The sequence below is a fragment of the Micromys minutus genome, assembly GCF_963924665.1.
Source record: "Micromys minutus genome assembly, chromosome: 21".
Lineage (NCBI taxonomy): Eukaryota > Metazoa > Chordata > Mammalia > Rodentia > Muridae > Micromys > Micromys minutus.
The window spans coordinates 35,296,251-35,309,923 of NC_137956.1; the positions used below are offsets into that span (position 1 = coordinate 35,296,251).

Sequence of the window (13,673 nt, forward strand, 5' to 3'; positions counted from 1 at the left end):
TAGTTCATGTATGGGATAAGTTGGAAGAGGTGTTGACTATTATCTGTTGTGGTGGCAATTCCTGGTTGTCTACTTGACTATATCTGGAATGAACTACAGTCCAGAGTTGGAGGGCATACTTGTGATCCAGATCTTGAAGCTGGAAGACACGAGTTACTGACCTGGATTTTGGCATGGAGATTTTGAGGCATAGTGGTCACAAAAAGTTTAGGCCTAGGCAAGGTAGTATGTTCCTTTAATCCCAGGAAACTGAGGTAAGGAGATCTCTGAGTTCAAGGTCAGCCTGGGACAAAGCAAGTTTTAGATCCTTTAATCTGGGCCATACCTGTTGAGAGTAAAAATTAAGAAAAAACAACCCACACTGTCACTGGCTACACTCTAGTAATATGGTCTCCATACCCCCATGGTCCCCATGTGGCTGCCACCCAACTCTAGGAGGTTCGCTTGCCTGGAACCCCTCATATCTTCCCCCTGAGACTAGCTGTCACAAATCCCCATAGCCCAGTAAAATCAAAACTCTAGAGGCTTGTAATGTATCAGTTAGATTTGACAGTAAATTTTCAACTCACAAAACACCCACACAATGAACTCAGAGTCAATTGATATTGATACAAGCTGCCACCTAGACAGGACCAATCGTCCTATACAATTCTATCCCTTCTATGATATTCATAGCTACCTGTGGCTATTTAAAGCCACGTGAATCGGGTTTGCTCTTTCCTTCCTCCATCTTCCTCATCCTTCTGTCTTCTCTGTTCCTCTCTGTTCCATCTCTAAAGCTCTCAGCCCCCTTCTTTTCTCACTGCCCAATCACAGACTCCAGTCTTATATGTCACCTGCCCTCACCTGTGTTTGACAGCAATACATACACACACACACACACACACACACACACACACACACACACACACACACACCTCTGCTGGGGGCCTACATGAGGACAATAGAAGAAAAGATTCTTCTTCATTGACTACACTTACTTGCTAGCGTATCTGTTGGAACCCACATCTACAGAAGACCAGCTTAAACAACTAGCCTCGTAGGATTGAGAAACGACAAAATTCTTGGTCTTCCCATCCACAGCTGCCCATTGTTGGGTTAGTTGGACTACGGACTGTAAGTCCTCACAATAAACTCCCTTAATAGATAGAGACATTCTAAAAGTTCTGTGACTCTAGTGAACCTGACTGATACACCTTTAATAAAGGCTTACAAATGAAACATTTCACACAATCTTTCCTCAGTTTGACCAAAGATAAAAAACAACGAAGACACAGGATAAAGGGCATCTGCTGTTTGTTTTACTGTAGTTTATGGTGATACCTGGGATGGAACTGAGGGCTTGCCTGTGTTAGGAAAGCACTTTGTGGGTGAGTCGTTCCAATCCTAAAGATGTTGTCTATTTCTTCACAATAACTAACCAAAGACTGTCGTCTAATGGCCTAGGCCAGAACTATTCAGTATGGGAGCTGCTAGAGACTCCCAAGTCCTCAAAGGTGGCTACTCCAACTTGAAACAAGATGTACATCACATTTTCAATTCTCGGTATGAAAATCGCCTTTAAAATATTCCATAAACACTTTTGGTTGAAATGTTATTTTATATATGCATTATGTTAAATAAATTTTTATATTAGAATTCATCTCATTTAAAAAAAACTTTCCTGTTACAAATGTGGCTGTGGACTATTTAAGACCACGAGTGTGAGTTTATGCGTCTCAGTCCTACCTAGGGTGCCAACACCAACATTTCACTATTGCTCGAATAGTCTTTTTTTTTTTTTTTTTTTCTTACTCAGAAGCCTCCACAACTGTGAGGAATGAGTGTTAACAATATTAGAACCAGATAGAAAAGGGAGTTGAGAAAACGGGAAGCAAGTAAATCCGGGGGAGAAATGTCAGTTTCCGTATAAAAAGCTGCGGAAGGAATGCGGGTCAGAGCCTCATGTAGCCATTTCTTAAGTAGTAGGACTTTTTCACAAGTTCCCTAACACTCTGTCCATACTATGCCACTAAAGCACTGGATAACTTAATGCTCATCCCCCCTCCCCCAGTGCTTTCCTGTATACAAATGCTAACAATTGCTTCGTGGAAATTCTACACAAAGGCTTCTCAAATGACAAGGAACACACATCACAACAGTGATGATCACAGCTCTAACGATGCTCTTGCCACAATGTCACCATGACAACCGGAATGGTCACATCTGTCTCATCTACCAAGCAGTTGTCAGGAACAGGACGTCATGCCCCCTGTTGTTGAAGTTGCTTATTTTCTGAGACACCCTAGAGTTCATTTGTGTTCTTTGCATGACTCCTGTAGATCATTCTTCACTTGGGATTCTGCCGTGGTGTATGGAAGCCGACTATCTTACTCACCAATATGATAGATAAAGGACACAGTGATGTTGAGCCTGAGAGCTTTCTATACAGTAATCAGAGGTGGCAGGTACTGGGGATTGGCAGATGGGTAGGTGAGTAAGAGCCCTTGATGTCCTAGCATGAGGACCTGAGTTCAAGTCCCAAGCACCTATGTCAAAAGCTGAGTGTGGCCCCTGTGTTCCTGTAACCCCAGTGTTGTGGAGACAAGCTGGGACCACTGGGGCTTGCTGGATGTCGGAATAGCTTTGGGTTCAGTGAGAGGTAAGAAAAATAATAGAGCAGAACATGTGACATCCTTTGTTCTCTGAGCATTTGTGAGATGACAGCACATACCACATGCATACTCACATAAACACACATATGAGAGAGGGAGGGCCCTTTGCGTTTTGTTTTCAATGACTTTGGGTCACTGAGAATGATATTAAAAGTACAGAGTATAGCCGTGAGCGGGTGATATTTAACAGGAGGACCTTGTGGGGCTTGAGGGATGGGGTGCGGATCTGCACCGAGGGCAGAGTTCCGTGCTGGGGGCCAAAGGTCCCGGCATCCCACATCTAGGCAGTTCTGCAAGGTGAATTCTGAGTATAGCCCTGAGCATTGAACATCTCAGCTTATCTCCAGAAGAGCGCATGTGCTTGCAGAGGCCTGATCCCTCCCACCAGGTTTATTCTGAGACCTTTAGGCAACCCCAAGGAAGTAGGGCAACCTACCAAGGAACGAGGTCAAGTTTATCACCAGCTGAATGCTTGTGTGCCCAGAACACATTGCCAGTCTTTTTCCTAATGACTTCATGGGTGGTGCCAGGCATGGAGGTGTCTGATGGGGACCATGACTCATATGTAGTAAAAGCAGAATAAAATTGTTCACAGAAAGGGAAATCCGGATGTGACGTCTGCGCTCATCTTGTCTAGAGTTTTCTACTTTGGAATGAGAAATAGGATTTAAGCCAGTAGGTTGTCACCCCCCCCCCCAGGAGTATTCTCTTTTCTGTGTTGGCACTTACAAAAGTCAGAGAGGACTAAGGGCGCAGTTCATATGGAGTATTCTCTGAGCTTGCGTGAGACCCAGGGTTTTCACATTCCAGCACTACAGTAAAAATTAAATAAGTAAAAAACTAAACAAAACAAAACCCTTAAGTATAAGATATCATAATTTTAAAGTGAATATAATACCAACTGCATAAAAGTAAGGCAGTGGGGCGCAAGGGGATGACCTTATCTCAGGGTTACTTCTCTGTGTGGGAACTGAGCGAGAATGACGTGAGCTGAGCTTAAAGTGAATGATGTCACGGCTTCCGAGAATCAAACACTTCACCCAGAGACATTGTGAATAAGGATATGTGTGTGTGCACCAGAGTTTGTCAGTTATGAAGCTTTGGGTCTGAATTGCTTTTGAGAGAGAAAGACAAACAGACACATACACACACACACAGACAGATAGACAGACAGAGAGAGAAGCATGTTGAATAACTAAAGACATTTTTCTGCAGAGTCTCCACTTCTAGTCTTACATCCCGAGTTACCTGGATTCTAACCTACATCTTGGTCCTACTTTCTCTCCCTTTCTTCTTCAGAGTCACAAGGTGGGTTGGAATCTGGCTTCTTATTTCTTTTGGGACCTCTGTGTGAGACAGCAGAGGCATCCCTTGCCAAAGAGTCCTATCCTAGCCCTGTGAACCACCCACACCACAGCTCAGCGGTCAGAAGACATAGCTAACCAGCCAGCTCTGCACTCTCCCCCAGGGCAGTGAGCTCACACCAACTCTAGGCAAGTTCTAAAGGGCGGGCACGGGCAGGAGAGAGCCCGTGTGGCGTGGCTGTGGACCTTCTGTGGCGGAGGAGCTTCCTGCCACTGCTGCTTCATTGAGAGGCGTTGCTGGAGGTGAGCTGTCTGTTCAGATGTTTCGATACACGTCTCTCTGCCAGCAGGGCCCGTGTCGGATGAGGGCAAGCAGCAGTATCACCAGGATCCCGGATACCAGGCAAAACGTGGTGGCCAGGATGACCCTCAGCACTTTGGAACAAGAAATACACGTGAAATTAATACGTTACAAACACATGAAGATCAAGACTTCAAACTCTAAAGAAGATGAAAATCATACACCATTGTTGACTTTGGGCCTTAATTTAAAGATTAAAAAATGCTTTATTTCACGCACAGAAATATAGTTTATGTAACTTTTGTCTTCTTTGTTCTTCTGGGAGTTTGTTTGTTCTTTCCTTCCTTCCTTTCTTTATTTCTTTCTGTCTTTTCAGAAACAGGGTCTCATATAGCCCAGAGGGGCCTTGAACTACTTATGTAGCCAAAGATGAGCTAGCTTCAACTCGTGATCTTCCTACCTCAACCTCCCAAGTGCTGGGATTACGGGCATGTGCCATCCTGCCCACTGTTCCTGCCTTAATTGTAAATTCCAGAGGAATTTTTGAAGTAGCTTTGGATTCAGTAACGTGTGGGGGACAGATCACAGGGCTAGGGGTCAGGAGGTGACCTAAGCTCTAGTTTCAGCGTGACCTTTGACATTTGACCTCAGCTCTATACTACAAAGGGAAGGAAACTGACAGAAGTATCTCCAAGGTCATCTCATAATGATAACTTCTTTCATAACTCCCTCCCTCTTCTCCTTCCCTCCCCTCCACCCCTTTCCTCCCCCCTCACCTCCATGGAGTGGACTCAAACTTGCAATCCTACTGCCTCAACTTCCTCGCTGAATTTTATGCATTTTTGCATGGCTAAATTATCAATAGAATCTGATCACAAGTTCAGAGGAAAATCTGAATAATTCAAGCAATTAACTAAAAGAGGTGGCATCATCCCATTTTTTTAAAATTGATTTTTTAGAAATCATGTTTTATGGAGAAACTGAGCATAGGTTGGCTTTGGGAAACATTTTTTTTTTTTTTTTTTTTTTTTTTTTTTTTTTTGGCATAAGCACGTAGTAGTATGGATCTATAATTGTTGAAAAAGATCCCTTGATAAGATAATGATTCCGTAGGACACTAGTGCTTCAGTAGTTGGGACAAAAATCACTGATTTAGCCTAACCTTAGCCCAGAGGGAGGAAGGGTTAAAGCTCAGCAGATACTCTTTTTCTTTTTAGATGTATTTATTTTATGTATATGAGTACACTGTCACTCTCTTCAGACACACCAGAAGAGGACATCAGATCCCATTACAGATGGTTGTGAGCCACCGTGTGGTTGCTGGGACCTCTGGAAGAGCAGTCAGTGCTTTTAACCCCTGAGCCATCTCTCCAGCCCGTCAACAGATAAGTTTATGGTCCTAGAAACACAGGATCTTATCAGTCTCATGATTCAGAATCCATCTACATGCATATGACTCCTGAATCTACCCTCGCCTCCAGCTATGATGTTTTGCTTAAGCCTGACCCATATCCAGTGTGTACTTGGCATGTAGTAGCCTCTCCTATCTATGGACTCGCTTTCTGTCGGTTACTTGTGGTAGTCAACCATTGTATGGATATATTAGTAGAAAAGTCCAGAAATGAGTGACTCATACATTTTAAACCCTACAGCTTTTTGAGAAGCATGACGGTATCTCATACTGTCCCATCCTATCCCAGCCATGATAGGGTGCAAGTCATCTTTTGTCAATCAAGTCTACGGTCCATGTCCTGCCCGCCAATCACACCACAGCACTTGGCTTACCAGGCGTTTGTCATGCGTTTCAGTGCCTGTGTTCAAGTAACCCTTATTTTACTCAATACTGCTTAACGATACAAGAGTTGTAAAGCTGGAAATTGGATCCAATGAAGAGAAGCTGTAGTGTGTTTTCCTTGAGTGAAGAATGAAAAATATGAGAGAGAGGGAGGGAGAGAAAGAAGAGTCCATTTAGACATTTTATTGGATTCACTAGTTTCTAATTCGTTTGGATAATTGTTCTATTCTTTGTTTTGTTTTTGAAACCACGTCTCATGTGGCCCAGGTGGGTAGGGACTCTCTATGGAGCTGCCAAGGACAATTGTGAACTTCCGATGTTCTTCCCTCCATCTTCCAAGTACTGAGATTATAGAAGTGCATCCTCACACTGGGCTTTCTGAGGTCCTGGGGATTGAATCCTCAAGTGTTTAATCTATAAATTAAACTTTAACGTTGATGTATATGGACAGGGGGAAAGCGTTGTATGTACAGGTCGAGTATTCTCTGCTACGTCAAGCGTCTGCTGGGATCGTGGCACACAGGCTCTTGGAGAACAGATGCTACGAATCCTCTGGACATGCAATAGGTATTTCAACTTTGAGTGCAAGTTTGAATGCCTAAGCCTCCTCCTCCCAGATCTGTTTTCTCATAGCCACCCTCTCCTTGGACGATGAAAACTTCCTTCTGTTGGCTCAGAGAAGGGTGGGGGGCGTAAAATGAGTCTTCCGTGATTCCTTTATTTTCCAAATAATCTATGCCTGACCTGTCAGGAAAGCCTGTCAGTTCTACTGGGGGGAAAAATCCAGAGACCAGTGGCTCTCTCCATCTCTACCTCTATCTGCTTTGAGCTGCCCCCATCTGCCAGGAGCACAGTAATAGACTTGTTACCTAGCCCCAGCTTCTATTCTTGCTATTCTAATCACAGTCTGTCTTAAACACGGCAGCAAGACGCTTACAAGGCAAATGCTATCATTCAGCTCCTTCAGGTGAGCTGGGCTATGGATGGATGCTCATGTCTGTCAGAGCAGAAGCCAGGTCCTAACGGTGACTCTTCCAGCCTCTCTTCAAACACCCCTTAGCATCCTTGCTTGGTGCTGTTGCTTCAGCTTTTAGCATTGCTGGAAGGCTCATCCCATAGACCCCCAGATAGCGGACACCTTTCCTGTCTTTGTGCAAGTCTGCTCTTTCCAATGAAGTCTTCCCATTTCAAAGTTCATACATCATCCTCCACTCCCTTCTGCCAACAAGTGCTTATAATCCAAATCTTTTTTAAAATGCTTACTGTGGTTATTATTTTTCATTTGTCTCTCATTTCTTCTGACTGTACATTTCCAGGTACAAGAACTGTATCTATTGGTGTCTATGCATCACAGATCAGTACCTGGGACAAAAATGTTGATGTATTAACACTAAAATGAGTGACTAAAATGAGTGTGTGGCCCAAGTGGTAGAATGCTCAGCTATCATGAGGAATGCCTGGTTTGAGTCCCAATACTGCATACATTGGGTAGGGGTAGAGAGGCATCCACAGTCTCATATGTCAGGCGGTAGGGTCAGGAGGGTCAGAAGTTCAAGGACTTTCCTCAGTTACACAGGGGATTTGAGGCCACCCTAAGATACATAAACCATGTCTCAGACACAAAACAACCTCCCCTCTGCCCGTAAACCACCAAAAATAATGACTTAGAACTCATGAACTGTCAACTTTTATGTCAGCTTTTTCCCTCATGTTCAGGAGGCCACAAAAAAAAAAAAAAAATCTAATTTTAGGAAAGTTAAATCCTAACAGACAGTTTATTAGAACTGTGCATGGAGCTAGGTTAAAGTTAGAGAGAACCAAATAGAATTGAAGAACAGAAAGAAGAGGCTGGATGGAAATAAGAGAGACAGATAATGATTTGCACCTCACTACACACATGCACATCCATGTATGCATGCGTGCACACATGCACACACACACAGATACACTTACACACACATGCACATCTTAGATATCTTAAAAGACTATTTTCATGGGGCCGGGAGTGAGGATACCCGCCTGTAATCCTATCATTAGGAATGCTAACTTAGAAGCTCCCTTCCAGCCTGGGCTATTATAGTGAGTCCTACTATATTATATATAAAGTTATATTAATTTATTTTTTAATTATTAAAATTTTTAATTAACCCATTAATTTTGCTTATACTACCAGAGCAGTTCCACAAAATAATTGTCCCCATGCAGTGAGCACACGTCCTGTGCCAGGTAGGCTTTGGAAGGTGCTTAGACCCCATAAGCTCTGCTCCTGAGAAACCCAATATGTAACAGAAGACCCAGATAGACAAGTATGTGATCACGTGACACACTGAAGTGGAGATTTTACCAACGCCAATCCAGCAGAGAAAGTGCAACCAGCAGAGTGTATACTATTTGCAAAAAGGAGGAAATGGAAAGCTTATGAGCTTTGAGATAGATGGCCTGTGAGAGGAATAGGATTTCACATGAGAAACTGTCACACAGGGTGTGTTTGGGACACAGTGAGTGGCTATGTATGGGTGGCACACAGGAGTCAGGGTTGGGGTTAACACTTGATGTGCCTGCTGGGGCCCAGTTTTTATGTTTCCCATTTAGTCTTGTTGTGAAGCACACGGAAGTGATTAGCAATTAAGATGCCTGGAAGCCAGATGCTCTAGTCTGTGTTTAAGGACATGAACTAGGGATGTCATGATGGTGGGGACATGGCAGGTTTGGTAGGGAGCTATTGAACTCTCAGGCAAGATACTTGAGGCTCTGAACTGGAGTTGCAGAGGTGGTGGGGACATGAAGGAGGGAACTAGAAAGCTCATCAATCTGACTTGAAAAGTGTTGGTGACAGACTAGACACCCTGGTCAAGAGGAAAAAGATGCGGGTGAGCTAATCTCATGGGTTTGCACTGTGACTGGAGGTAGACACCGCAAAATCGAACTGGTACAGATGCTCAGAGGAAATGACCTTTATTTTCAAAGTGGGTCGAGATGGGCTCTTCTGCGGATAGATGTGACCAGGAGGTAGCTGCAAACGACAGGCCTGTGATTCTTCACTTAGATGTGTCAGTAAGGGTTGTAGATGAAGGAGAAGGAGGCTGTGGGTAAGCCTGGGGTGAGGACAGCAGCTACGGGATGTCATTGTGTAAAGGGATGGTGGACGGATTGTATCAGAAAGAAACTAGACAAGGGGCTCAAGAGAGCAAACACCAAAACAACCAGCCAACCAACCAAACAAACAAACAAACAACCCACCAAGCCAAAAACAGACAGACAAAATCCCTCAGGAAAGACACCCAGCTTTGTCCCTTATCATTCCATCATTCAGTACTGAGTCTTGAACCCAGGGCCTTCCTTACACATGCTAGCCAAGCGCTCTGCCAATGAGGTACATTTCCACCCTTGAACTCAAGATCATCCTGCCTCTGAGTGCTGAGATTTTAGGCGTGCACCACCATACCAACCTTTCTGCAAAACTTTACGTTTTTTTTTTTTAAATTATAAATTATCTGTTCATTCAAACTATAGACAACTTTAGGAATTTGGCAGAGTTCCGTTCTAGAAGCTGAGAAATGGCAGTGATCAATGTTTCTTATTGCAAACAGGTCTGGTGCGAGCCAGGGCTACAGAGACTCCATCCCTTGGGAACCCACGGAAGCTGCTAAAGGAAATGTGCCGCACAGTCTTTCTCTAGCTGGCTTATAGCCTAGGATGGCCTTGAATTCCACCTCCCGAGTGCTGGGACTACAGGCATGTACCATCACATCTAGTATTTTGGCCACTCATCATCTGATCTATACCCCTAGCCTGCTCTTTCTCTCATTCTAGGCCTAAGTCACTATAGTAGCCTCTTATTCTCCATGGCCCCAGCCTCCTTCTTGCCCGAACCAGTCTTTCTCTGTAGCCGGGCTCTTCCTAAAACAAGAATGGCATCATTCCTTTGTCCAAAACCTTTCAATCACCAGAACAGCACAGCTTGATCTAGGAAGTACTCTGCACCCGCCTCTTCCCATAATGCCCCGCTCTGTCTTCAACTTTCTGACTTGTGTACTTTTCTCCCCTTTCATTAGGACATTTTCCCTTCCTGCTCAGCTCCATTTGCCTGGCTGGTTCCTTTTCTCCCTCGGGCTTCTATGCAAACTTTACCCGATTGGAGAAACCTCTAGGATCCCTTAGACTTAGCTAATTGTTTCTCTGCTGTGTCTTCAGTGCTGCCTGTGTGTCCTTCGTCATGGTGCTAGTGATGGCCTGTATGGCTAGGCCCCGTTTCTTAACCCATTCCCTGCTGGTCGGTCTTGGGTGTAGACTTGGTTGGCAGGGCACAGGCTAGATCATCGTTGCCAATGCCACAGTTTCCTCCACTGAGGACAGAAATAGGCATGGAGTTGAATTACTTCAAGGATTTTATCTGCTGTGTCCTCAATGCCTCTGGGAGCCAGTGCAGGCTGTTAGTCCGCCAGTGAGAAAAGATTTCTTGAGCTCCAAACAAAGCCTGCACTGGCTCTCTGAGGCATTGAGGACACAGCAGATAAAATTCTTGCTTTGTAGAACTGATATTTTATCTTATAATCCTTCTATCCCATAATCCTTGCTCACACCATAAGCCACAGAGTTGCAAAACACGTTCTTGTTCCGAGTAAGCCACATCACTTCTGTGACACACTGTAACCTTCGTAAGGACCCGTTCTTGCCAAACTGTATGTTGAGCAGACGAGATATAGCTAGCTACTGATTACCCTTTATCGGATAAAACTCAAACTACATTTTAATGTAAAGTATTAACTTTAAAACCCAGCTGAGTAATTTTATATTAACAGCCACTTTTATAACAACTTCTGCCCCCAACCCCGAAGTGAAAGGAGAGCCCCATCGTTTGATTGCAGAAATTTTATTCTAATGAAATAAACACAAGCTTTTCAAAGTTCACTATTAAAGTGCATCCCTTTGAACTTCCTAATATGATGCTTATATTTACTGCTTTTTACTTGCCTCACTGCCAGAAGATAGTTATTTACACGGGGAAGTAACACAAAGAAGCCTCTCACCCCATGACTTGGGTTAGTCATGAAATGGTCTAGGTCTGGCTTCCAGTGGAGGCCACTTCTGGGAGCCATGTCATCTTTGTCCACCTTAGAAACACAGGTCTGTCCTGCCACATGACCCGTCAATCTAAAGAGCCGCATAGAACACAGCTTCGTGCATACTTGGCGCATGGCTTCGAAAGGTGCCGGAATCAAATCCTTGAACATTGCTTGTCCTCTGAGCAGATTTTGGTAGCTACACTCACTGTAACAATATGTTTTGTACTTGGAAGCATCTAGAATATTCTCATTTTGTTTCAGTGGCGTATGTGCGTGTGTGCGTGCGTGTGTGCATGTCCCCTCATATCTCCTCTTGTATATCAGCTTTAGATTCTGTATCCCAGGCACTGGAGTTTTGGGAGACCCTCGGTGGAGCACTCTCACCTTTGAGGTGCTGTGTCTGAATATCTTGTCAGGTTATTTATTGACTACAAAGTGCCTTCCAGGAGCTGCCGTATGGATACTATATATGGAACTTTCTGGAAAGCTCGATTTTTTGTTTCTTTGAAAGGAACATGAATGGACACATAGAGGCTTTTATTTTTCAGTTCATCTCCCCAGTATGTTTTAACACACATATAAAATCTGATCGTTTTAGGCTGGGTATGGAAAACTCTTCCCGGTGTCCTCCTGTCTCATCTTTTTGCCTTTTGAGAGAAGCAGGAACAGATGAGCGCTGCTGTTGGGGAAATCAGTCCTTGGCACATTAGCCTGGGATAAAGTGTCTTCTTTTTCATGCTTGTACGCTAACTGGAAGGCTTCATTTGAAACCTGTTTTACATCAGACATTTCCAGTGTGGCTTTAATCCACACCGCTCAAGCCAGACCTCGGAAATCCTTCAACAACAGAGTTCTTTGTGCTAATCACGGATCCCACGGCAGCCCCACAGCTTTGACCTAACTCTTATTCCTGATTACACTGGCAACTGTGGTTTTCTTTTGCAGCAACACTGAAAGAAAGACCAACCAAGTTAGGGATTACGGCAGGTAGAAGTAAGGCTAGATAGATAAGTGTGGCTTACAGTGAGAGGTTCCTAAAAGATACAGCGATCAACCCAAACCCCTTTCCTTCCAAGCAGGGGACAAAGGCTAAAGAACTTTTTGGAAACCCCAGGTGCTTGAGAAGGCACCCTGCACTTCCGGCTGAGCTCTGTAAGCTCACTAACCGGAAGCGTCCTCAGTACCTTGGTGGTTGCTTGTGCTCATGCATTCCGTGGCCCAGTCCTGGGGGATCACGGGATCCAGTAGCTCTGCAAACTTCTCCAGAGGGCAGCTGTGGGTGCAGCCCGGCAGCGTGAGTGGGTAGGGCTCGTTCTGGGTCTCATTCCGATAGTACATCTCCACAAAGTGCCCCCTGGTGCGACAGGCAGAGGACAGAGCTGTTAATTCTGCAATGCTGAGTTGTCCTGTGAATTTGTCCTCCCAGCTGTAGCATATCCATAAGGACCAATGGAAGCGCTCCTGAGAAAGCAGGGATGCCAGCCAGTTTGTGTGGGGATGGAGGAGGGTGGGGGATGTAGAGATTAAGACAGGCTCAACAGGCTTGAGGAGCGGAATTGGGAGGGCTGACTTGTTAGATAAACAGGGCAGAGGATGAGGACCAGCATCCTTCATCAGAGAAGATGCTGATTAGTAGAGCTGAGTGTGACTTTGAATAAGAAAGTGGATCTACTGTTCTTTTTTTATAGAAGACTTATTTTATTTTGTGTGTGTGTGTGTGTGTGTGTGTGTGTGTATCCATGGAGAAAAGAGGAGGGCTCATATCTCCTGGAGCAGTTGTGGACTGCTCGATGTGATGCTGAGAACCAAATCCAAGTCAGAATGTGCTCTTAACTGCAGAGATCTCTCTCAAGACAGGTTCTGTTGTTGTATTTTTAATTTATTAATTAATTAGCTAATTAATTAATTATGAGTACCCCCTAGTTCCTTTGAATCTGCACTTAATCCTTGGTGTAACTTTCTTCACTTCTGTATTGAGGGAATGAACTGTCCTAATTCCTTAGCTCTCATGTATTGAACCGGCCTCATATGAGGTTCTAAGCAACAAGTGGGGGGCTTCATCTAAGACAGGTATTCCCAACTCATCGGTCGAGACCTCTTTGTGATTGAACTAGCCTTTCATAGGGGTTGTCAAGGAACATTGGAAAACACAGGTATTTACATTACTATTTATAACAGTACCAGCATGACAGTTATAAAATAGCAACAAAAATAATTCTATGGCTGGGGGGGGGGGCGCACCACAACATGAGGAACAGTCAGCATTAGGACAGTTGAGAACCATTGCTCCACAGGACAAAGGTTAGCTCAGGGAAGAGGGGCGGGGCTATCTTCATCCTTGTTCCCATTTGGTCTCTGGGTAAGGAGAATGCTTATCTTTGTAAACAAGAGAAAGTTTTGCTTTCCCGTTTTCTGTTAATGACAAACTATAGAAATGGGTAAAGTGTTATTCATTTCTAAAGAGGGGGGAAATGTGGGGGTCTGCTGAGATGCTGGGGCTCACTTTCACCTTCTGTTCCTTCAGTGGTTTTCAGTCACTCTTCTCTTCTTTTT

At 44.3% G+C, this 13,673-nt stretch overlaps 1 protein-coding gene across 1 annotated transcript in view; it reads right to left on the reverse strand.

Moving 5' to 3' along the window:
* Positions 1-4,274: 4,274 nt before the first annotated feature.
* Positions 4,275-13,673, reverse strand: part of ACP3 (acid phosphatase 3) — a gene marked incomplete at both ends in the record, with an annotated part of 40,055 nt that continues 30,656 nt past the window's right edge. The window contains 2 exons of the mRNA XM_080934099.1: positions 4,275-4,393; positions 12,305-12,474. Coding sequence (XP_080790225.1) covers positions 4,275-4,393; positions 12,305-12,474 — 289 coding nt within the window. The remainder of the gene's footprint in view (positions 4,394-12,304; positions 12,475-13,673) is intronic.